The sequence below is a fragment of the Apis cerana genome, linkage group LG5, assembly GCF_029169275.1.
Source record: "Apis cerana isolate GH-2021 linkage group LG5, AcerK_1.0, whole genome shotgun sequence".
NCBI lineage: Eukaryota > Metazoa > Arthropoda > Insecta > Hymenoptera > Apidae > Apis > Apis cerana.
Window position 1 is genome coordinate 9,682,906 of NC_083856.1, and position 25,055 is coordinate 9,707,960.

Genomic DNA, 25,055 nt, shown 5'->3' on the forward strand with positions numbered 1-25,055 from the left:
GGTGTATAAGAACGAGATTTGAGTTATTTTGTTATTTTCTCTCTCCCTTCCCTTTTTCCTCTTTTTCCAGATCAAACGAGACATACCATTTTCAAGAGGAAGATTCTTAATATCCTTCTTTTTAAGAAACGATCTCTACCTAAGAATTAATTCAAGAAATGGAAAAACAATTTCTTGGTATATAATATAGGAATACTCGCTGATAAGATAGATCTAAAATAAAGAGATCGGAGGATTCGAAAGTGGATGAAAAGTTGGATCTATCGAGGAGATACATTAAGAAGACGGATCATTTGACACGTACCTGGGTGGGCGTAAGGTGGATCAGAGCGGCTAGGTGTTCCCGTTCGGGCGCGCTCAGGTATTTCTGCTGCTTGAACCGCCTCTCGAGCTCGTGAACCTGCTGCTGAGTGAACAGAACGCGACGCTTTCGCCTCTGCGGAAGGTGGGGAAATTGCATCGCGCCGACGCCCATGCCAACACCGACGCCGACGCCGACGCCCACTCCCATGCCCGACGACTTGGTCACGTCGCCCATTGACTGGCCCACCGAGCAGCCGGCCATGTTGGTCCCGGCACCAGCCGCCGCGGCTCCCATTAGCCGCGAGACTGTAACAGAACAAATATCAATCGGCGATAAACTCTTGCATATTTAACAAATAGGGAGGAAAGATAATCATATACGTGTATATCATGACCAAGATTAATTCTTGGGCCCGATATATTCATTCTCTCCCTCGACTTTTACTTTCTTCCACTCTTTCTCCAAATATTTCCGTCCAGTGTGCCACGACTTTCTCGCGTCTCCTGTGCGACGTGCGCATTCTTGCGTGTTCAATTACCGGGGAACGTTCAACTTTCCTCCGTCTATACTCGATGTACTCGACGGACGGTCCGAGATAATTCATCCGGTTGGAATTTGCGGAGGATCGCGAAGAGGAGAGGAGAAACGCGCGAGAGAAGCAAGCAAGCAAGCATGGGGGAGGGAGAGAGAGAGAGAGAGAGTGGTGAATTCGAGCTACTGAAACCCAACGAGCAGTCCATCCCTTGTCAGTTGGCGAAGGGCTGTCAAGAACGGACACGTCCGATCGGGACAAAAGCAGCGATTTATCCCGGCAAAGTGCTACGTCATCGAGCACGGGAGGTCCGACGATGAAGTCCCGAATTATTATTATGTCTGTGAGAACGTATTCTCATCCTGTCAGACAGTGCTCGCTTCGAGAAAGAAATACCACTTGAGACATCAAACACCCAACGAATTTGTTTAGCGCGCACTCTCGAAAAATCGATCTGGAAATTCGTGATTTAGGAATTCTTGGAGATATTTGAAGGAAGCTACCGTTTGTTATAACACGTTGCTAGATGTTTTGTCGCAGTTCGGTTTAAATTTCTTTTTTTTTTCGGGTTTATATACTGAAACTTGAGGAGATATTAAGAGGGATAGAAAGAAAATGGCGAAAATTGGAAGAACAGGCAGGATCTATACCGGATTCTCCAAAATCTGGAAATTCAGTATTTAGAAATTTTTGGAGATATTTGATTGAGATATTTTGTTGCAATTTGTTCTATTTAAGTTTCTTTTTTTTTCAGGTTTATATACTGAAACTTGAGAAAATATTAAGAGGAATAGAAAGAAAATGGCGAAAATGGTTGCAAGGAGTGGCAGTATTATCTATACCAGATTCTCCAAAATCTGGAAATTCACTATTTAGAAATTTTTGGAGATATTTGATTGAAATATTTCCTAGATATTTTATTGTAATTTGTTTTAAATTTCTTCTTTTTTCAGGTTTACATAAAATTGAGAAAATTTGGATGAGGATAAACTAAAAATTGAGATGAGAGTGTAAAACTTTCTTGATTTAGGATTAGAAATTAAGATAAGTAGAAAGAAAATGGTGAAAATGGTTGCAAGGAGAGACATTACCTATACCAGATTCTCCAAAATCTGGAAATTCACTATTTAGAAATTTTTGAAGATATTTGATTGAGATATTTGATTGAGATATTTCCTAAATATTTTGTTGCAATTTGTTCTATCTAAATTTCTATTTTTTTTCAGGTTTACATACTGAAATTTGAGAAAATATGGATAAGAATAAAGTAAAAATTTAATTGAGATGAGAGTGTAAAATTTTCTTGATTTAAAATTAGAAATTAAGATGAGTAGAAAGAAAATGGTGAAAATGGTTGCAAGGAGAAACAATATTATCTAAAATCTCTCCAAAATCTGGAAATTCACTATTTAGAAATTTTTGGAGATATTTGATTGAGATATTTCCTAGATATTTTGTTGCAATCTATTTAAATTTCTTTTTTTTTCAGGTATACTGAAGCTTGAGAAAATTTGGATGAGGATAAAGTAAAAATTTAATTAAAATTAGAAATTGAGATGATAATTCTTGATTTAAAATTAGAAATTAAGATGAGCAGAAAGAAAATGGCGAAAATGATTGCAAGGAGAAACAATATTATCTATACCAGATTCTCCAAAATCTGGAAATTCACGATTTAGAAATTTTTGGAGATATCTGAAGCTACCGTTTATTATAGCACGTTGCTAGATATTTTATTGCAATTTCTATCTAAATTTCTTTTTTTTCAGATTTACATACTGAGAAAATTTGGATGAGGATAAAGTAAAAATTGAGAGTGTAAAACTTTCTTAATTTAAAATTAGAAATTAAAATGAATAAACTAGGGAGACAGTATTATCTGTATTACAAGATTCTCCAAAATGAAAGATATTAAACTGCAAACATGGGACATTGTTAACTTTCCAGCAATGTACGGGACAATATATTTGGATAAAGTTACGAGACTATGATCGGTGAGAGGTCGACGTACAGCCAGGACAATAGAAACTCGACAAAGAATGACTGGATCAACGAAACTTGTGCGAACGAATGGAGTTGTCGGATCCGTAACTCACTCCGTAGGAATATCATTAAGCAAATTGACGTTTCATACTCGAAGTAGATACTAAAATCAAAATTTCCTATTAGAAAGAATCGTGAACGACCGGTTTTCTACGCATCGATCGACTGGATAATTATGTGGTGTCATGGACATACGATAGACAAACAAAAATCCTATTCTCCATTGTTAACAAGTTTAAATAAATCAATAACAAATTTAAAACGAATAGGATGTATCTAAAACAACAGCATTTTTAAAGATAATGGATTTGCTTACTCGTGTTCACTTGTTCAGAGGATAAACAAGATTCAATCTCAAAGATGATTCAGAGATTGCATACTCGCCGAGTGACGAGGAATAAAATAAAAATGTTGATTTCCATTCTTATTTATGCTCTAACGATTCTTGCTCAGAAGGAAGACCTTCGTTGATACTTTTGTTCTGACAACAATAATAAACTTTCCACCCCATTTTGTTTCCCCAAAATCGCCAAAGACAATATCGAAGGATTAAATTTCAAAAATAAATCCCACTCCACGATATTTTTTTCGAACGAAAGACAGAATTTTGGAGAATTTTGGAGCCCACTGAATCTTCTTCTTTACAGATTCTCTGGATAAAAATTTGGGAGAAATTGAATTTGAAAACGTTCGGTACGTTGAGTTAAGATACCCTCGCGCGACGAGGGTCGTTCAAGCTTATTTGTTTAACTAAAATCTCCGGTAGTGTCCGGTAGCCACGCGTTTCGGGGGCCAAGGATCGATACGTTCTCTAGCGGGCAGCAGAGTGGCGCGTGCGGCCGACAGAAATCCAAGGAGACGAGCGTATGTTGACACAAGTCCGAAGGACACGAGCTTTGTTAGCCGACAATCTTCTTCAGCGGCCTCTGAAACGCGAGAAGCCTCGAGGACTACGAGTGCCGTTCCTGTCCTTCTATGCAGATTCGATTTATCCAGTAAATGAATGTTTAGAATAGTGGAAAGTTAAAACACGATCCAGGCAAATTGCGCGCAACTCGTCTTTGAAACTTATTTTCGAAAGGAGGAAACACTCCTCGCGATAAAAATGATAAATATCGTTACAAAAATCCTTATATCTATCTCTATATATATATATTGGTACCCAATAAATTTAAAAGGCATAAAGTTTATTTGATCGGCAATTATTATCCACGTGACGACTTTTCAATATCGAAGCAAAATTTATAAATTTATATAGATACGTGGAACCGATTGAAGGATACGCGACGGAAGAATTGACGAGTCCCGTGAAGCGATGGAAGTTGTGTACTTTGAAATACGAATCCGATGCCTCATCGATGGCTAAATGGACGTAAGTGCGAGCTAGCAATAACAAAAGCGGGACAGACGTGCCTCGTCGGTGGCGAAAAGGATGATCGCGCAACCCATATGCCGTTTCTCTTCTTAGAAAATGAGACACGTTTACACTTTTTCATCCTTTTTCCAAACTGATTACAAAGAAAACTATTACTACAACCCTCGAAGAAGACCGCACGTGCAAAGCATCGTTGGATCGAGAACAAATCGACGTTTGTCATCCGCGAACGGGAAAATTGCAGAAACATACGAACGAACTAAAATCTGCGAATTGAAACTGGATGGCGATCGACGGAGAGAGGAGGAAGAGACAAAGAAGAGAAATACTCACTGGCAAAGCGGGGATCGTTAGTGGCCGGCGGAGCGGGCGCGTACCACGGGTGATGGGACCTCATGGGATCGGTGGCGGTCGCGCCTCCGGCGACCGCTGGCCCCGCATGGTGGTAGGACAGTTCAGCGGCGCAGTACTGGTACTGGGAGGTGAGTTGCATGGTCGCGTAAGGGTTGCCCATGGCGGTCATGCCCGAGCCGGTGCCGGCAGCTGCGCTGCCTCCTCCGGCGGCGTCGTTCGGACCGGAAACCGGTCCCGGTGTTCCGCCACCGGGCGTCGAGCCTCCGTGGAGCGGTGGACTGCCGCTGCTCGCGCTCGAGCTGCCGGTATTGCCGCCGACACGGGCGCCGCACGCGTTTCCGTAAGGCGAGACCTGAGAATGCGTGACCACGCCGACGCCGATCACCTGCTCCAGCTTCCTGAACGATTCGTTATCGATGGGTGAGAGAATGTCAGTGACGCTAAACGGTGTGGTATGAGCGCCACCAGCGGCTTGTACGTGGGACGAGTGCTGTTTAGGCGATAGGCTCATCGCCAGGTCTATACCGTTCAGATCTGTCAGCAGGCTAGCTTGCTCCAGCTGAGTCTGTTGCTGCTGCTGCTGCTGCTGCTGCTGCTGTTGCTGTTGCTGCTGCTGATGCTGGTGGTAGCTGGTGGCATTGCCGTTCCCCTGGTTGCCGGCGCTGTTCCCGCCGCTGCCACCGCTCATCTCGACGAGGCCCGCGCCCTCGAGGTACTTGAAGCTCGCGCTTCGCGGAATCCTGAGGCCGGGGCTAGCCGCTGGATACCGACATGACTGGAAACGACACGCGCCGACCTCTTTCTCGCCGGATATTCTATTCCAAAGGGACGATATCTCACGGCGATTATATTCTTTTCTTCTTCTTCTTCTTCTTCTTCTTCTTCTTCTCTTCTTCTTCTTCTCGCTCCTCCTCCTCTTCAACGGTGAATCGAAAAATTTCGATTCGTTTCTTTTCTACAAACTGTTCACGAGTTCAACGAGAGTCGAGGAAAAATTCATCACGTGGCACGGTTTTTTAAATGATTCACAGTTACACTTAATCGTTCCATTAATCGGTGTCGACGAATAGTACGGAATACACCTGAACGAATAATCCTGTCGGGCGCACCGATCACTGAAAGGTGTTGCATCGTTTCATGGTCAAGGTAACTCGATAACGCGCATCTCACGGACGGTTTTCACTAACGGATCAACGGATTGGAAACGCGTCCATCGCATCGGTGCACACGGTGCTCGAGCGTCGTTGGCCGCGTCCAGCGACGATACCGCGTCATCCTCGACCCGTTCTGTCCATTCAACAGGTCGTGATAATGTCGTGACGAGGTCGGGACGGGGTCTCTCGAGGGCTCTCCGTCGAGAAGCACGATCGAAATTTTGGAAAAATTGCCTCCAGCAACGGCGAGGAGATCGATGCAGGTGTCGCGAACCGTCGTCTACCTTGGGAAAAATGAGAGCAGCGTCCCCGGACGAGGCTCCCCTCCTTCGAAGGAAGGGCTGGTTTCACGGTTGCACACGACTGATGATCCGTGGTCGTCTTTCGGAGGACGAAGGAGGTCGGGGTTGAGACACACGTAGACACAACACGATCCGTTACGTCACGGCACCGAGAAGCCACGCCACGACGCGACACGATTCGTTGCGAAACGATACGAAACGACTCGGCGAACGGAAATATGACACACACGTGGTCGTGGAGAAGTAGTGGCCGGCCAGAGCCGGCCGGCGGCCGACTGAAATCACCCGGGGGGTCTTCGAGTCCTTGGACTCTGCCGATAGAGAGACGATGGTAGATGTACCACTCTACGCGTTTCGCCTCCACCTTCGTCGAGGATACACTCTCTCTCCGTAGGAGAGGAGAGAGCGTCTATGGATGGATGGTTTGCTGGCTGGCTTGCTAGCTGGCTTGCTCGCTGGCTTGCTCGCTGGCTGGATAGATGGATGGATGGATGGATGGATGGATGGATGGATGAATGAATGAAGAGGACTGTCGGGTACTCCTGGAGAGGTCCTCACGGCCGCTTAGACCCACTCGACCAGCGGCTCGGCCGGTCGCGCTCGTTCGTTCGTTCGTTCGTTCGTTCGTTCGTTCGCTCGCTCGCTCGCTCGTTCGTTCGTTCGTTCGTTCGTTCGTTTGTTCGTTCGTCCGGGCTCGGGCCCCACAGCCTCTCGCGGAGAACCCGTACGACGACACGATGAGTGGAGTGCCCACTACGGAGAAGTGCCTGCTACCAAGAGTCGTGATGAGATGTCCCCTTTTGCGTGTGAGAGAAGGGCTCCCACTCGCCAGCCTCCAGGGGGGTTCGCGGGGCTACCTAACCGACCTCCGAGCCAAACCCGACTACCCTAACCATCCTCTCATTGGACGAGATCCGCCAATCGGCGTGCTCTTGCGATTCCATTGGATCACCTTCCGAATGGTTGAACGCTTGTTCGGGGTTGCACCGCGGTGCTCGCCGCCACGCCGTTGGTGAAAACCTTCGGCTCTTCTGTTACGCGTCCGCCTATCGCGCGCTGATCCTCCGATTCCCTGCCAGAAACCACCTCGGCTACCTAATCTAGTGGCGTCTCATGGCCACCGGCCTCGGGACCAGCCCACCTTTCTCACTTCCCTTTCTATTTCTCTTTCTCGATTTACCTATCTATCTTTGTCCCTTTCCTTCGTTTCACGTTTCGGTTTGTCCTTGCAAAAATTTCGCCGCTCCCACCTATTTCACTCTTCTTCGCCCAGTTACGACGACTTTACCGACCAACCGTATCGCGAACGTAATAGTACGTAACTGTAACCCATTGATGTCACGATACTACGCATTCCGTGTCACCGTGCGATGCGTCGCTACCTGCGTGTTCCACTTATACTCTCATTTTCGATCGGTTATGTTTATATTTTTGTTTTTATTTGTCGCTTTTGCGAAAGATGAAACGATAATTAGTTCTCATATTTGAATGAATCGATTATTAGGGTTTTTGAATGCAAGCTTATCTTGTTTTTCTATAATTCTGATTCTATTTAGTTCAAAATTTTTATTTGCAATGATTGATTGATTGATCGAGAAATCAAAAATTATATATAAATAATTGTTCGAATTTTTTTATTCGTGGATATTTAAAATATAAATGATAAATAATATTTTTAAAAATTGTTCATTTTTTAATCATAAAATTCTTTTTCTGCTATTAAAAAATGAAAAAAATATTTATATTTCGATTTGTAGCATTAGGTGACATCTGTTGTTTTCTTTTTGAACAAAATATCACGCTCGAAATTTCTATATTTTAAGTACATTTGTTGATTAAAATGACGACGAGTGGATTGCTCCGTGTTTGTAAACCATTTACAAATTATATAAAAAATATCAATATAACCAATAATAATGGTAGTTTCCACGAAATATTTTCCAAATATATTTTTCATAAGACGTTATTCATGATTATACGTACGATTGTACGATTGCTTATATAACCTAAAAAAATGTTTTCTTTTCTTATATAGCTTTGTTCCTTTTTTATTTTTGATTTGAAAAGTATTTAGATTAGATTAAATTTTTATATTATTATATAATCAATAAATAAATTATAAATATAAATCATTTTCAGCCATCTCTGGTAATTTATTGTTATCACAAACTGTATTATTACAAAGTATAAGAAATGGCAGTTTTTTAAATAAAAGTATGTAAATTTTTTTTTCTTTATTTGAAAAAGTATTTATTGAATTTTAAGAAAATTCTTCGATAATCTACGATATTGCTCATTAGAATCGGCTTCTGAATTATGGAAATCTGTCACAAGTGTCAGTAATGCTGGCAAAAGAAGAGGAAGAGGAAAGAGTGTTATAAAAGCAAAAGATCTAAACAAAAATCAAAAAATAGGCTTTGGAAAAGTACCTATCATGTTTCCAGGATTAAATAGTACTGTTATACAAGGTGATATGACGATAGAACAAAGGCCTTTTACGGAACAAGAAAAATTATTTTATTTTCATGGACAAGAAACAAAAACTGTATTATCACCAACAAAACGAAACAAATGTCATCCTTTACATCGAGGATGGACTGGAGGTCAACAAGGTGGAAGAAAAGTTGGACCACCTACTCATGGTTTGTTATAAAAAATTATTTTATATATATATGTATATATATATATATTTATACATGTATATTTATACATGTTAATAACAATATATGACATTTATATTATCATTTCAGAATCATTTGAAGGATTTGAATCTTGGATTTTATATTGCAATTATTTATCAGTTATGACAAGTAACATGGGTCGTACAAAACGTTGTCGTTTATTTGTTATTACTGGAAATAAAAAAGGCTTAGCTGGTTTTATAATGCTAAGTGGAAGTGACTTTAAAACAACCATAAATGCAGCTAAGAATAAAGCAGGTCAAAGATTAATATATATTGAAAGATATAATGATCATACAGGTAGATAATTTTATTATGAATATTATGTATATTATTGATTCTTTAAATAATTTTAAATAATTTTAAATAAAACTTTAAATAATTATAAAATATATTTTTCTTTTAGTATTCCATGATTTCTTTTCACAATTTGGAAATACAAAAATATTTGTAGAACAAAGGCCTAAAGGTTATGGTCTCAGATGTCATCGAGTTATTAGAACATGTTGTGAAGCAATTGGTATTACAGATTTGTATGCTAAAGTTGAAGGATCTAAAAATGTTGCTTATATTGTAAAAGCTTTCTTTATTGGTTTATTGCAACAGGTATGTTAATAATTTATAATTAGTGTCAAAAATTAAAATTTTGATTTAAATGAATTATATGTCGTAAAAATTCTACGACATAGTATTATTTTATATTATGTAAATTCTAGAAAACACACGAACAAATAGCAGAGGAAAAAGGATTGCATTTAGTTGAAATGAGAAAGGAAAATAATTATTTTCCTACAGTTCTTGCTTCGCCTACAGTAGTTCGTGACTCTACAGAAATTGAACCAAATGAAATATTAGATTTCAAAAATTATGTTATGAATGGAAGAATTCCTTTAAAAACCAAATCTCCATTACCATTTTTCACGAAATTGCCTTCATGGTTAATTCATTTGCGTAAACTAGAACATCATAGAAATCAAGATGAAGTTATAATTAGATTAAGGGCCGAATATGGTGATATTTGCAGCTTTTTAACTGAGAAATATCCAGAAGCAAGAGCTTCTAAGTGGAGGAAACATGACAAAAAACAGGAAGAAAGTACTTGAATGTAATATTTTTATGATAATAGATAATTATATAAATAGATAATTATATTAAAGATATAATTTTGTATTTAATATTCAATTAATAATGATAAATCTGATTGAAAATCAAATATAAAATTTTATTATAATTATTTAAAAATCATTATTTATTGCTGAAATAAGTGTTTGTTTGCTAAAATTCTATTCATATTATATATTAACATACACAATTTTAATCGCCGTCTTAAAAATACATTGTAATTTTGGAAGAAAAATGATGAATATATATATATATATTCATCATGTGTAATTGACATCCTATATTTTGTGCGTGTCATGCGAAACGAAATATAGACAAAAAGAGAAAATAGTGAAAAAAGGATAGAAATAGAATAAAAATATTAAAATCAGCGCCATCTTCAGAGTGTCATAAATGAAACACATAAAACAAGGAAAGAAGATAATTGAAAAAGGATAAATGGAATCAGAATTAATCTCTAGTACCATCTCTTGGATATTTTTAAAATTAATTATTTAAATAAATATCTTTGATATTCAAAAGATGGCACTAGCGATTAATTTCTATTCTATCTTATTTTGTATTTAGAGATGTTTTTAACATTCAAGAGATGGTACTAACTGTCAATTCTAATTCTATCTTTTTCCTTTTTTTTACGTTTTCTATCCTTTTTTTATTTGTTTCATTTGCAACATTCTAAAGATGGCGCTCATTTCAATATTTTTATCCTATCTTTGTCTTTCTCCATCTTATATGTTCTTCTTGTCATTTGCAAGATTTATACGCCCAACAAATGATTTCGATATTTGATTTATTTTATTTTTTTCTTGCGTATTGATTAAAAATCTTGATAAAGCCTGTTTGACTCGATTTTTATATTTTAATATTAAATTTTTAAATTTTAATATTTCTTAAAGAGATGATATTATATTTCAAGTTAAAAAAAGATAATTTTATTTCATATCATACACATATTTTATATATATATTTTTAATTTTTATATATAAATTTTCTATTTACTGAAAATATAATTTTAAATAAAATATGTAATGTACAAAAATAAGAAAATTCTATATCTTATCTGTGATCAAATTCTCTTTAAAACAAAGTTAGATATGGCGTACAAATAAATATGCCGGAAACCTCGTACGGTTTCGTTTTAAGATAAAAATGAACAAAGTTTTATTGATGATTCTTTATAAAGATATTTTAAAAAGAACTTTTAAATAAAAGTGGATTGTTTAATTCTTATTTTAAAAATTCAATGTATAAAATTGATTGTAAAATAAATAATATCTTATCGAATATTAATTTTTCTTTACTATCTATATTTATATAGTTGATTTTTAAGAATTTAATTTCAATACATATAACATGGCTGATCCAACAATACAAACATTCTGTTGTCATCATTCCAACAGAACTGATATGGCAATCGTAATAATGCAAGAATTCAATACAGATGTGTATAATATTGTATGTATGCTTTCTTCTTCTATAGGTATTTTAGGTGCAGTATATCAGGTAAGTAAAATTTTAATAAAATATTATAAAATATTGATAAATTTTTATTTATAGATATTGCCAAGAGAAACATCTAATCTTCCTCATAGATGGCAAAACTTCTCTGCATGTAGAGGAAGAGAAATCATCATATGGCTTGCAATTGCAGATCTCTTAGCATCATTAGGTAATTATGTCTATCTTTTAACATAGATTAAAAATAAAACAATTAAAAATAAAAAAAATAACTTTTTTTAATTCAATTCTAAACATTGTTTAGGTGTATTTATTAGATCAGCATTATGGGTGAATTTTAAATCCATAATGCCAATGGAAGATGATACTTCAAGTGTTGTTTTTTGTGCACTTTCATCGGTAAAATAATTATATTAAATGATTTATTATATTAATAATTTAGATTGTTTTAATCATTTTTTGTATTCATATAAAAAGTTCTTTTTAGGCATGGACACAGTATTTTTACATGGCAACATGGATTTGGACACTTTGCTATGCCATTGACATGAAATTATTATTAGGAGATCGATCTGGACATCCTATTTGTTACCATATCTTTGCTTGGATATGTCCAGCAATTTTGACTACATTTGGTTTAACAATTTTATATGTACCAGATGCTAAGTTAGTCAAGTTTCATTATAAATAGATCATTATATCTTTAAAGTATTATTAAGACTTTTTGTTTCAGTTGTCATAATTTAACATCATTATCCACTGCTATTTTACGTATTTTGCCAAATTATTGTGCTACTTATGTGTTATTAGCTGTGGTCATGATAGTTAATCCTCTTTTATATTTTGGATCAACCCGAGATCTTCAAACTGCTGTTACATGCAGTCTAGCACAAATAACAGGAAGAGAAAGAAAATTGGTACAAGCAATAAAGCTTAAATTTGCATTGACTAATTTTGTATATTATGTATGTTGGTTACCAAATTTAATTAATGGGATTTTATTATGGACTTTATGGTTTCAATTACCAATCAAAGCTATCATTATTCTTTGGTACATAATGGTATGTATACTTTTTAAAAATAATGTAATATAATTTAATTTACATCTTATTTTCAGGCTGTTACAAATCCACTTCAAGCATTTTTTAATGCTCTTGTTTACAAGAGATGGGGTAAAAGAGAAAAATTTCGACTAGAATGCTGTCAGAAATTAGGGAATTTTAATTTAAATCAGATTTCAAAAGGAGATACAAATATATTGTCAGAATCATCGCCTTTATTAGATCCAAAATTTGGATGTCCCCCTCATACAAGTATTAATGGATCTTCGTCATTCTAAGAACTGTGATACAAAAAATATTAATAAAAATAATCTACTGCCTTATATCATTTTTAAAAAAATTATATTTTTAATATCTAATCATTTTTTAAGCTTTAAAAAGATGTGCTCAATCGCTTATTTATATTTATATTAAAATCATCTAACCGGGAAAACATAAAAGAACTTATTATTTATGTAGAAAATTATTGTGTATATAGAAAATAATTATTTTCTTTTTTACATACATAAGCTTTTCTAGAGATTAATATAGTAATAAAAAGCTTTATGAAAAATTAATTTGTTGATTGTTATAAATGTTAAAAGATTTATATTTTTATTACATATATAAGCAAAATATATATAATGATAAAGTATTATCATTTTTTCAATATAATTTCAGTTTTATATTTTATTATATATTATTTTTATATAGTTTTTTGTATTTAATATAAGTAAATTAAAAATTGTTAAACATTCTTAATTGTTAAACTAAATCTTGTATGAATCTTTATTATATAATTCAATCCAATAAATAAAAAACATAATAATTTATCGATCATTTTTATTATAATTAACAAAAAATATTTTTAAAAAATACATCTCAGAAAATAAAATTACGTATAGAATTTTCAAAACAGATATTTTACATTTTTTTTATTAACAGATTTTATTTATACAACAACCTTTCGTTTTAATAAAAAAATTTTATATACATCACTATTAACAAATGATCGAATTCTCGTATTTTTAAAGATTTACATAGTCATTAAAGAATAGCAAGATTGTTTTTCCAGTTGTATTTATGTATAGCACCAAACATCTATGCAAATATATGAAATATATTGTAATTAATCAGAAAATTTGTTCGTTTATATTAATCCATTAAACTTGAATATCTTAATTAAATATGTAAAAATCTAATATTTTCATATTTTTTAAAAATGTAAATTATTATATGAATATAAATTGCCAAAATATTATAATGCATATACGCAGACAAAATTAAGCTATTTTTAAAATTATTATTTTTTCGTTTTTACGTAGAAAGGAACTAACGTGCACCATTAATCAATCGACTAACATTTTAAGAACATTAATCCTAAATCGCAAATATTTTTCGTATTATTTAAATCTTTTTTTTTTTTTTAATACATTATTATAGCAATTGTTCATTTTTTTCATATTTTTTTTTAAAAATAGATCGATTTTAATAAAATAATTTTTATATAACATTATTTGAATATCCAGTAATAATTCTAATTAGATAACTAATCCTATTAAATAAGACTGATCATATATAAAAGTTTTTTAATTATATATAATAATAAACTAAAGTTTTTATTATTATTTAAAAATTTTATAAATAAATACTGCCAAGTAAGCTAATATGTCTAATATAATAAATTTAAATCTAATAAAATCTACACAATAATTATTGTTATAAAAAAAATTGTTAAAAAATAATTTGTAATTCGAAATTTAATTTATAAAAACCTACAATTTCGTTGTTGTTCATCCGGTTCGTCATTGTATCTCTAATATCTAGACTGGATTTCATTCGTTGATTTTTAAAATTTCTATTGCACTTTAATCACATTTCATTATAATACAAGTGCAAAATGCTTTTTTTTTAACTTTACATTTTTTTTTTTAACTTTACAAATTGAAAATGAGAAAAGCATAAAAGTTATCGAACTGAAAAAATTCTTGGCAGTTAAATAATTGAAGAAAGTAATATTATATTAAGCACAAAATAATATGTTTTGTACATTCTAATATAGTTCTTTAAAAATACAATCGTATCTTACAAATAGAAACAAATACTTTTATAATCTCATAAATGTTAAAAAGAGTTAAAGCACTTGAAAATTATTGTTTCCGTTTGTATGTACATACTTCATTATTATGCTTTAAATAAACGGAAAATTTTTTTTTATATATTTATCGACATCATTTGTTTTGTTCTTTGTCTTAATCTTTTTATAATTTCTATAAAATCTAAAATTATTGAATTTTGATTACAAATTTAAAACATTATTTTTAAAGAAAATCTATTATAAATATAGAAAATACGCCATTCGTAACAGTACGAAAATAATAATTAATTTTGCAATAAATTTAACATTAAATACATATAATACGCAAGACAAATAATAAATACATAAATATAAACTTATGTTTTTTTATGATTATAAAATTTAATAATTTATTTTAATTTTTATTCAATTTGGCACTTTAGTGGAATTCGCGGTTCATTTATAAAAAATTAAAAAAATCGTACAGTATTAAACAAAATATTCACCTTAAAGCACTTAAAAATATAAAATATATTACGCAAAAAGAAAAAAAAATTGATATTGATATTGATATAGTGTTTGTTATCAAGATGAAAAATTTGAAGCTCCTAGAGTCAAAGAAGTGATCTCACGAATGATCATCTCAGCAATCTTCCATGCTAACTCTTCTTTGGCCTAATTATATTGATTTATATAATTTTAATTTAAAAAAAATTAAAAATTGTATTAAATATTGGATATATATTATTGATAAATATGAAAATTACCTTATCTTGCTCCATATTTACAAATCTTTTTACAGCACGTGTTAATCGAGATTCTAAAATTGTTTTAAACAATTATTGCCATTTACATTCTATCTTCAGGAAATTAAATTTAAATAACTCACCATATTTTCTTTGAGGATCGGGTTCTATTTCAGTAACGAATCTTCCTAAATCATCAATATAACCGACGCTCAAACTATAAATATAAAATATAAAATAAAAACTATAAAATATAAAATAAATAAAATATATCTTGAAATGTTCATTAAATAAAATTATTAATTATTTTACCTATATTTATTACGTTTCCATAAAGAATCTGGATCATAAAGTTGTCTAGTATCAATGTTCATGCTATTGGTAATATTTCTTTTATTATTATTTAATCTATTTCCATCATTCCCTGCCTGCAGGGTATTTTGCATATTAATACTAACAGAACTGACTTCACTACTACAATCAGAACCTGCAATTTTTTTAAAATATTTTAAATGACAATTTTATTTTTATGATATTACTATTTGCACAACACAAACCTGCTCTTTTTAATCTAGGATGTAAATTTGAACATGGACTGCTTTGTATAGCACTAATCAATTCTGATAAATATTTGTAATATAACTGAGATGATAAGAAAGTAGGTAGATAATACTGAAAAAAATCTTTTGTTATCTAAAGTCAAGATCACTGAATCTTATCAATACAATTTCATACTAATATTTTATCTCATATTAAGATATTATGTTTACCTTATTCAAAAAATTATATACAATTTTACAAGGTTTATCAAAACAATCGGGTTGTGGTCCCTCTCCATCTTCGCGACAAATATTCTGCTCAACTTGGAAACGAATTTTATCGCTAAAACCAAGAGGCATCGTTGCTTGTAAACTAAAATACCTATGATATATACAATGACGTCAATAATATTGAAATATATTATTTACTATTATTATTATATTATTATATTATATTATTATTATTATAATATATTATTTAATCTATTTAAAAACTTATAAAAACAACATTTAAAAAAATACTTGTCATAAATAATTAGAGCATCAGTTTGTGCCTCCTCTGGATCTATACCATTCTTCTTTTCTAATAAATTTTGTTTATAACTTATAGCTGACATCCAGAAGTCTAATAATTCACGTTTGTTTTCAAGTTCCATAAATTCCATAAAATAAAAAAATGCAGTTTCATTATACAATATATCTGCTAATTGTACATTGCCACTTGTAAGAACATCAATCTGATGTTTGCAATGAAATTCACTTCGTAAGAACTCATTAATATATCTAAAAAAAAAAACATTGAATGTAAATTTTAAAAATAAATATTGTAAATATTTCTAAATTCTTATACTCACTCAGTTTCTAATATTTGATATATAATCTTTTGGACAGCTGATAGGCACTGCAACATAGGCTCAATATTTTCTAAAGTAAGAACTTCTTCCATTTTTTTTTTCAAATCTTCAGGAATTTTATTTGTACCCAAAGTATCCTTAATAATATATCTTTTATGAATTCTTAATGCATCTTGTCTGATGGTCATATCTTTCCTTCTACAATCATGATTTGATTGTCGTATGTTGCTTATTGTTTGACTAGTCTTTGGCATATCATTGCAATTTGATTTCATATTTATTTCAGTACTATTTACATGTTCATTAAATAGTAGATTCTTAGTCTCAAAATTATTTATATTATTCTGTGTCATATCACACTGAAAATTTTTATTGTTGTCTATCGAATTGACAATATTATTTGAATTTTTTATACAACTTAAACATTCAATATTTTCCATTTTTGTTTTTAATACATTAAATGAACTGCATAAACATTCTACTTCCAACCAAAACTTTATAAGTGCAATGCAGTTCTGTGTTTCCATAAATTGAATGAAATAACCTAGAGCACCTTTGTCTGCAAGTATCTGTGGAAGTGTCTTAGAAAGCTGAGAGTTGAAGGAACATGTTTCTTTCGTTTTACCATTAAGAATTTCATCTTCTTGTTCCTCCTCAAGACTATACAATGCACCTGTTGGTGTCTGAATTGATGAACCACTATTGAATACATCTCCAAATAATTTCCCAGAGCTTGATTTTGTGGGTGAAGTTTGTAAAAATCTGGGCCTGTCTTTTTGTCCTATAATTATCAATAAATGCTTTTTAACTCTAATAAATAATATATGATAAAAAAATACACTTGGTTTAATTTTCAATAATCACACATATAGGAACACAAAATTTAAGAAACAAAACAGACATAAATATTTTGCATTTAGGTTAACTACGATGCAATTAAATATTCCTTTCTTAAATGAAATATCAACAAACAATCATAAATGAATAAAAAATTATTTACCAGGCTTTTTAAAAAATTGGAACATTGTTTATGTCACAACGAAACATGATAAGCGATGCAATATAATATTCAAACGTATATAATAATGTTTTAACCCTGACGCAAACCTCTTCCTATAGTAAGCGAAAATTATGCGTGGGTTCCTTTCAAACACGATATCGAGCACTGAATTAAGAAAATAACACGGTGAACTTCCCTGATCGTATAAAACAACACATGACATTTCAATAAACTCTCATTAATGTCATCGTAATTCCAATCAGGATCTTTATATCGATATCTATGCAAGCACATTCGCGACATTTGTCGATTCGTTGTCAGAAGATTTAAAAAACGATCGTGAATCAAAACATAAAAAGACGCATCAATGACATCAAAATTGCGTAATCATCCATTTTTATTTTTACTATAATTCTAACGATGCTGCCATGTTGTTGATTCGTAGAAAGTTTATATTCATCGGTCACGATTATTCCATGCGATTTCATAATAATGAATGAAATCAGAAATATTCGCACAATATAATTATCATTATAGTAATAAATTATTATAATAAACTGTAGTTTAACTATGTTGTAATATATTTAGCTATGTTGTTCATAATTTAATTAATATATCATTCACATATTTTTATTTTTTTTCAATGTATGAAAATAATTTTGACAAAAACAATGTTATATGATTGATATAAAGAATCATATCATCCGCTATCAGACGATCTTTACCTTTTTGCTATTCTTTATCCGTCTGTATCGTTCCCGTGTTAAATTTCGAGGAACGTTTAATGTTTTAATATTTAAATCAGAATTGTTTTACATCGATTCTCGTACGTGCCCGCGTTCCGTGTATATCGGTACACGATGAGGCCAATGTCCGGCCACTGTGCTCGAGGCTCTCATGACCGTTCAACGACAAAGAATACCGGTTTCTTGATGTACTGACCACTATATCAAGGTAGAGCATCGGTATAACGTCGACTTTTCAGACGGACCTTGGTCAGTCTGAATTCTGTCGACGATCCTCGTACATTTTTCCATAGCTTTGTGGCCTATCGAAGCAAATCAGTCCACTTCATCATGTATCCGCGTTACGACTTTCTCTTCGTGTTCGTTTATCATGTTGTGACTGGCCTGTCCTTACCGGCAACGACTTATGATCAACGACAAACCGGTGATCTGAACGTGCAGGTTCATTTGAAGGATGTACAAGTGTTGGCATTATTGGACTCAGAGATGCTTGATGATTACACGGTAAAATAACGACTAAATTCATCGCAACATGTGGAGATGTTATATACCTTGATATCACTAGATAACGCGATAACGAGAACTATTATTATTGTTAATTTTTATCTTCATTAATGGTATAATAAATATATTTCTCTAGATTATAAAAGATGTATTTTAATAATTATATTAATAATTAATAATTATATTACTTATAATTAAAAGATAGAGATGTAAAAGATAAAATATCCAGATAATATTTTGATTTTTAAAATGTGAATATATCTGTTATTTTCTAATTATAAATATAAATTAGTTGTAAAAAAATTATTTATTAACCGATTAAAAGAATACAAGAAATTAAAGTAAATCATTAATATTATTATATTATATTATATTAACAAAGAATATCATTAAAAAAAATTTAAATAAATTAAGTAATTAACGCAATCCTGAATTACAGGAATACGATTATTTCTATGATTACGCCGATTTCACGATTAAACCGATGATCAAACCTAATGTTACAACTACTACCGAACCATCAACTTCAGAAATTATAGAACAACTCAATTTTTCCAACATTACATCACAAAATTTAACATTTCCAATTAATGAATCAAATACAAATTTTAATATAGAGAATACAGAAATTTTGTCTTTAGTGGATGCTGAAAAAATAAATGAAACCTTAAATATTTCATCAAATAAAATGTCAAAGAATTCAACTACTAATGAGGATAACATATTAAAGATGAAAGTTAATGATAAAATTGAAAATTTATTCGAAAATATGGAAAAAAATCAAAGAGAGCAAAATAATTGGGGATTATCCCATAATATGGGAGATTCATCTAAAATATTCTCTAGGAAACGTTGTAGATCAGGATATTCACCAGATGGAAATGGTCGTTGTCGTCGTCTTAGTAAACGAAGATTGTCATTAATTCCGTGAGTAACTAACAGACAAAAAAATATTAAAATGTATATCTCATAGAATAATTAATCAAACTAATTAGTGAAATTACAAATTAAAATTCGAATTACATGTAAATGCAATAGAATTTATTGAGATGGAAATTATTTTTTTTTTCTTATAGATTGGCATTGAGATTAGTACCAAAATTTTTGGATGACACAGCACGCAATGCAAGGAATTTCGTGCAAAAAGAGGATAATCGAATGCACTCAAACCAAACTATGTCATGAATATTCGATATCTGTGCGATTGTATTAAGTTCTCTCATGTTCCTCGTCGACTTATGTTAAGTTACGTATTCTCGTATCGTTCACATCGCTTCATCCTGCATTTATATTCATCAAGTTACTGTATATAATAATATAATAAGCAATTATATGTATTTTTTTTTATACTACTATAATATTATAAAATTTTCATCATTTTAAATCATTAATTTATTAATAATAATAATAATTCTATTTAAATTGCAACTAAAATATCCATAAATTTTAATAAAATAATATTAATAAAATTCTTTTAAAAAGAATATTTCTTTTATTGATTGTGTGTTTAATCAAAAAAGCAAAAAGATTTCTATTAAAAGAATTAAAAAAAAAAAAGACTTCAGTCCAAGATAAGACATATTAAAATAAAGATACGATCTTGGAATTCTTTCTCCTTCTATTTTCTCCAATGTTCCAAAAATATCGATCAATTATATAACATGATTCATTCTTGAATAACATTTTTTATACTATAATTGTTTTTTTTGTATTTTAAAATAATTTTTTGTAATAATTAAATGAGTTATTTTTTTTACTTCGCATTAAAAGAAAAAAAATTATTGTTTTTAATGTTTTAAAAAATATTTTTATTCTTAAAGTTAAATGAATTAAAATTTCAAATATTATTTTTAAAGTATGAAAAAAATTTTTTAAATTTATGATGACATTGAAAAAAAAATCAATCTAAAATTATTTATTTAAAAGAATTTTAAAATATCGTGTTTGAGAAGTATACATAATACAGTCAGTACAATAAATTATCGTGAGAACCGTTTGATTTTTTTCTTTGACCTATGAAGGATAAAATCATGGACGACGCTACATACGAGCTACATACATATATGTCATAAACAGTCATAGAGTCATAGTGGATGGCAGCAGCTACTTAATCATCTAAGTCGATTACCAGACATACAAGGCGTTTCTTACCCTCTCCCAACAGTGATACTCCCTCGATCTATATACAAGTTACTGGCGATCCAAAGCTGCCAAGGAAGCGGACGAATCTCTCGCACAGTCGAGGATCAGACTTCGCTCAGCTCGGCCGATTTGAACGATCGCTTCCAGAGGATTCCGACAAAATGCTACTGCATGTTACATACCTTATCTTGCTATCAGGTAAAGCTACTATTGTTGGGCTTCCTTAAAAAATAAATATAGATTTCTTTTCAACATTTAATTTTTATTTTAATGTAACTGCTTCTCTTATTTTCTTAACTAAGTTATTATAAATTATTTATATATCTTTTTTAGAAATTTATATTCTTTTTTTATATTTACATATAAAAAGCACATATATAAATGCACATAAATTATATAAATGCATATATCTAAAAAAGCATATCTAAATTATATTGACACAATAAATTATATTTATTCATTTATTATTTTATATTTATATTTTATTGTTATTATTGACTTTATAATTTTACAGGCATTCTACCTAAATCATTTTTGCAAATAAATGCGGCTCCAGCGACTTATGATCAGCGGCAGAATGGTGATTTCAATGTGGATGCCAAATTTGACAATTTTTTGATAGTCGTTGCTACTTCCGGAAATGGTCTCTTCTTTAGGAATCTGGCATCACAAATGCTGGAAATGAACGAGCTAATTCCGCAGTACAGTAAGCAACAGATCAGCGAGAAACCATCTGAAACGTTAGTTTATGAGACAGAAAATGCAGATGGCGGGAGGGAGCCTTACCATGTCGAGATCGTTCATATAGAAAAGGAAGGGGATAAAGGTAAACATCCTGTTGAATTGCCTGATGCTAAAAGTAGCGAAAAAATTGAATTATTAAAAGGTACGAAAAATTCTGAAACGATCTTGCAAGAGGCAACTAATTCAGAAATACTTATTGATGGTAAAAAGGCAATAAAAAAGACTAAACAAATTTCGAATGATACAGAAGTACATCCGAGCATTGATAGTTCAATAAAAGAAAACAAAAGATCTGCAAACGCTAGAAATTTACAAGTGGAAAATTTCGATCGTTCTGATGACTTACCGGTTAAAGAAGAGATATCAAAAGCAACTAAACCAGGGATATCGTTAAAAAAACAATTATCTAAAGAGGAAGAGGAGGATATACCTTCGATATCTGAAGAGAGGAATGAATTGGACAATAAACGTCAAGAGCTAGTGTTACTGGGAGGTGGTATTGAGAATTGTGGACCTGGAAGATATAGAGATAAATTTGGTATCTGTCAAAACGATAAGAATTATAAAGAAATTTACCCCATATAGAATAAAGTACATAAATTTTATTCAAGGATACCTACGTATACAATAATTGTGATATTCGCATACTGTATTCACAGATAAAAAAACCCGTGCACTTGGATACATGAATTATTAATAGTTTAAATAGTTAAAATTGTAAGAAATACAAAAATATATATATATAAAAGAAATCATATTTAAAATTTTAACGCAAATTTTAATCTTTTAATCGAATTAGATATATTTTGAAGTATATTTTATATTTTTTACATTTACATATTATTTATACTAGAATCATAAATTTTTGTATCATGTTCAAGAAAAAATAAATTATATATATAAACCAAAAAATGCTATCTTTCAATCATAATGCCAATTTTTTTCCCAAAATAAAATTTTCTGTAATATTGATACATTGAATAATAAAAATTTATCTTTGTTTGAATAGATAAAATCGAATTTATCTATATACTTATCTTAATTTTACTTGAATTTGAATCGTGATCAACGATTTCAATAAGCTTTTATCATCAGAAGGCGCCATTCAAGGTGAACCAGGAAGACAATCCGCAAAGTTCGAGTATGGCGGAAATGTAAGAGCAAGGGCAAGGTTACGGTAATAAGCGGCGGCTGAGACAGAGGAACGGGGAAATGAACTCGGTGGGGCCATACGAGGCCATTGCCCTTTACAAATCGGTCTTGTGTATATTTGTGTGTGTGTGTGTGTTTATATATATGCACATATATAGATAGATACTCGTGTGCACACAGCATATACGTTCAGTATATTTCACGAAAGAGTATGTATAAGTTCGAGAGCGAATCGGCTATTAATGATTTGTATTTTTTTTTCATCAATCAAACTTTCTTATCTTGAATAAAATTAATATTTTCTATTGAATATAATTGAATAGATTTACACCTAAAAAAGAATAACGAATTCTAAATTAAAATTAAAAGTTATACGAAATAAAATATACAAATTTATATATATAAATTCTCTATAAATATATAAATTATCAATTATTTTCAATATTCTTTCTATTTAATAAATAGTTTTATATATAATATTATATATCGATACTTATTATCTTTACATCTTTATCATGTAATTTTTGCTTTTTTATCTATATCTTTGTATAATAAAAATATAATATTAATTGAATAAATGTTGATCAAAATTCAACATTCAAATCATTCAAAATAAAGATGAAAGGAATAAGTAATATGTAATAAATTGTAAATATATATGTATAATATATGTAAGTAATCATAAAATAAAACAGAATAAGATATCAATGTCATCCAAGTAAAAAAATCAATTCTATCCAAGATTATGTTCTACCTGACTATGTATGCAACAGAACGTACACAAGGGCCCACAGGTTCTTGAACTTGCCTGACGATCTGTTTCCATGCCAGGTGGGGACCGGGATCGCCGGTCGGCAGGAGACGTCGTCACACCTCGCTCATCCTCCGCATCGTCAAGACGTTCATTGCTCACGCTACCACGCCACGGGCATCGTTTTTTCTTATCAAAAATTAACCATAAGTCCTTTTCACATTCTTGATTGTTTCTCGATCGATCGTTTGTCGGGTATCAGCCTCAAATTTCGAACGAAATATTTGAAATCTAAACTTGATATTTCGTGTTATTCTACAATTCAACCAAATTCAAAGGAGTTTCTCAACGACATACGCGTATAATATCATCGATATTTGCGATTATTAAACCAGATATCGATGCTATCGATCAATATGCGAATCTTCAAAACGGTGTTGCTACTCGCCGCGTTCTGTTCTAACAGAGTTGCGCAGTGTTTACCGATTGCGAACGAAACATCGATTGTGGAATCATCGAATCCGACAACATCGACTCCCTTCAATTCTACAATCGATTATTACGATCAGCGACAAAACGGATCTGAGAATTATCGTGTTCACGTGGATGGCGTGATGCTCGTCATTGCTCCTGTTGAGACACTCCTTCTAGCAGGTGCTGCTGACAATAATAAACCTAGTTTGCCGGCAATTGATTCTTCAAAACCACCATCGAGTAAACCGGAAATCAATCTTAAACTGTCACCAATGTCCAAGTCAGCACAAAGGTATTTTCAAGTTTAACTTGAAACCGGTATATCATTATTAATTTTATTTCATAAATAGGGTTATTTTTTTTTTCTTTAATAATTATATATAGTTATTATATGTTTTTTTAAAAGTAAATAATATTATTATTGATTTCTTGTATACAACAGATGTAAATGTATTATTTATTATATTATTATTATATTATTATTATTTTTTTATTAAATTTAATATCTTTATTTTAGGACTGGCTTACGCTTGGCGAATTTATTGGTTCCTCTGTTGCGTCGTATTCGCCATGAATGAAGAATTCAAACTTTTATACGAAACACAAAATATTTACGTAAAACTTAATTGCTCCATTATCATTTTTGTTTAATCATATAGCGTTCCTTTATCTCATCCCTATCATCATCATTTTTCATTTTCTCGTAAAAATGATGATTATTAGTTCTATTTTAAAATGATATTTATTTTTAATCTTGCTTGTAACCAATTAGCAAACTTTAAAAAAAAAAAGAATTAAAAAAAATGTTAAATTAAAATTAACTTACACGAAAAATATTTTACTATATTTAATATTGCACGAGTTACAGAATGGTTCAAGGTTTCTTTTTGTAACCTTTATACTATCTTTTGAATAAAATTAATAATACTCGAGCTTTTCACGAACAATTGTATACTTAAGT

The 25,055-nt window shown here is 31.6% G+C and overlaps 7 protein-coding genes and 1 long non-coding RNA gene across 11 annotated transcripts in view; 6 read left to right on the forward strand and 2 right to left on the reverse strand.

The window, feature by feature from the left end:
- Positions 1 to 6,893, reverse strand: part of LOC107994321 (homeobox protein Nkx-2.4) — a 28,944-nt gene extending 22,051 nt beyond the window's left edge. For both annotated transcript variants that reach the window (XM_062075054.1, XM_062075053.1), the window contains exons 1-2: positions 4,588 to 6,893; positions 305 to 609 (exon numbers count right to left, since the gene is read on the reverse strand). In XM_062075054.1, coding sequence (XP_061931038.1) covers positions 305 to 609; positions 4,588 to 5,296 — 1,014 coding nt within the window. In that variant the 5' untranslated portion in view covers positions 5,297 to 6,893. The remainder of the gene's footprint in view (positions 1 to 304; positions 610 to 4,587) is intronic.
- On the forward strand, positions 603 to 3,306 carry LOC133666098 (uncharacterized). Its single transcript, XR_009829727.1, has 2 exons — positions 603 to 2,935; positions 3,006 to 3,306. It is a non-coding gene; the product is annotated as an uncharacterized LOC133666098 (long non-coding RNA).
- Positions 6,894 to 7,826: 933 nt separating the features above from the next.
- LOC107994362 (small ribosomal subunit protein uS5m) lies at positions 7,827 to 9,979 on the forward strand. Of its 2 annotated transcripts, none has more exons than XM_017051229.3 (6): positions 7,827 to 7,983; positions 8,204 to 8,278; positions 8,365 to 8,706; positions 8,815 to 9,045; positions 9,152 to 9,351; positions 9,462 to 9,979. In XM_017051229.3, exons 1-6 carry the CDS (start codon positions 7,905 to 7,907, stop codon positions 9,846 to 9,848), a joined length of 1,314 nt encoding a protein of 437 aa, XP_016906718.1. In that variant the 5' UTR covers positions 7,827 to 7,904; the 3' UTR covers positions 9,849 to 9,979. The 2 variants fall into 2 exon arrangements, with proteins under 2 accessions (XP_016906718.1, XP_061931039.1); XM_062075055.1 differs by having other exon boundaries at positions 7,876 to 7,928.
- A 557-nt stretch (positions 9,980 to 10,536) lies between these two features.
- LOC107994374 (G-protein coupled receptor 143-like) lies at positions 10,537 to 13,198 on the forward strand. The gene is made up of 6 exons (XM_017051245.3): positions 10,537 to 11,370; positions 11,425 to 11,536; positions 11,630 to 11,724; positions 11,813 to 11,991; positions 12,059 to 12,386; positions 12,443 to 13,198. The coding sequence occupies exons 1-6, from the start codon at positions 11,221 to 11,223 to the stop codon at positions 12,662 to 12,664; spliced, it is 1,086 nt and encodes a 361-aa protein (XP_016906734.1). The 5' UTR covers positions 10,537 to 11,220; the 3' UTR covers positions 12,665 to 13,198.
- On the reverse strand, positions 13,192 to 18,446 carry LOC107994491 (A-kinase anchor protein 10, mitochondrial). 2 transcript variants are annotated; one of them, XM_028665061.2, is made up of 9 exons: positions 18,307 to 18,446; positions 16,582 to 17,362; positions 16,250 to 16,510; positions 15,959 to 16,109; positions 15,746 to 15,860; positions 15,501 to 15,675; positions 15,332 to 15,405; positions 15,210 to 15,262; positions 13,192 to 15,117 (listed from the first exon to the last, which is right to left on the reverse strand). In XM_028665061.2, exons 2-9 carry the CDS (start codon positions 17,106 to 17,108, stop codon positions 15,028 to 15,030), a joined length of 1,446 nt encoding a protein of 481 aa, XP_028520862.2. In that variant the 5' UTR covers positions 17,109 to 17,362; positions 18,307 to 18,446; the 3' UTR covers positions 13,192 to 15,027. The 2 variants fall into 2 exon arrangements, with proteins under 2 accessions (XP_028520862.2, XP_016906944.2); XM_017051455.3 differs by lacking the exon at positions 18,307 to 18,446 and adding an exon at positions 17,582 to 18,294.
- A 211-nt stretch (positions 18,447 to 18,657) lies between these two features.
- On the forward strand, positions 18,658 to 20,180 carry LOC107994492 (uncharacterized). Its single transcript, XM_017051456.3, has 3 exons — positions 18,658 to 18,831; positions 19,271 to 19,758; positions 19,908 to 20,180. The coding sequence occupies exons 1-3, from the start codon at positions 18,658 to 18,660 to the stop codon at positions 20,014 to 20,016; spliced, it is 771 nt and encodes a 256-aa protein (XP_016906945.2). The 3' UTR covers positions 20,017 to 20,180.
- Positions 20,181 to 20,901: 721 nt separating this feature from the next.
- On the forward strand, positions 20,902 to 22,629 carry LOC107994371 (uncharacterized). Its single transcript, XM_017051241.3, has 2 exons — positions 20,902 to 21,171; positions 21,488 to 22,629. The coding sequence occupies exons 1-2, from the start codon at positions 21,135 to 21,137 to the stop codon at positions 22,300 to 22,302; spliced, it is 852 nt and encodes a 283-aa protein (XP_016906730.2). The 5' UTR covers positions 20,902 to 21,134; the 3' UTR covers positions 22,303 to 22,629.
- Positions 22,630 to 23,720: 1,091 nt separating this feature from the next.
- Positions 23,721 to 24,731, forward strand: LOC107994420 (uncharacterized). The gene is made up of 2 exons (XM_017051333.3): positions 23,721 to 24,386; positions 24,612 to 24,731. Exons 1-2 carry the CDS (start codon positions 24,022 to 24,024, stop codon positions 24,670 to 24,672), a joined length of 426 nt encoding a protein of 141 aa, XP_016906822.1. The 5' UTR covers positions 23,721 to 24,021; the 3' UTR covers positions 24,673 to 24,731.
- The last annotated feature ends 324 nt before the right edge of the window (positions 24,732 to 25,055 follow it).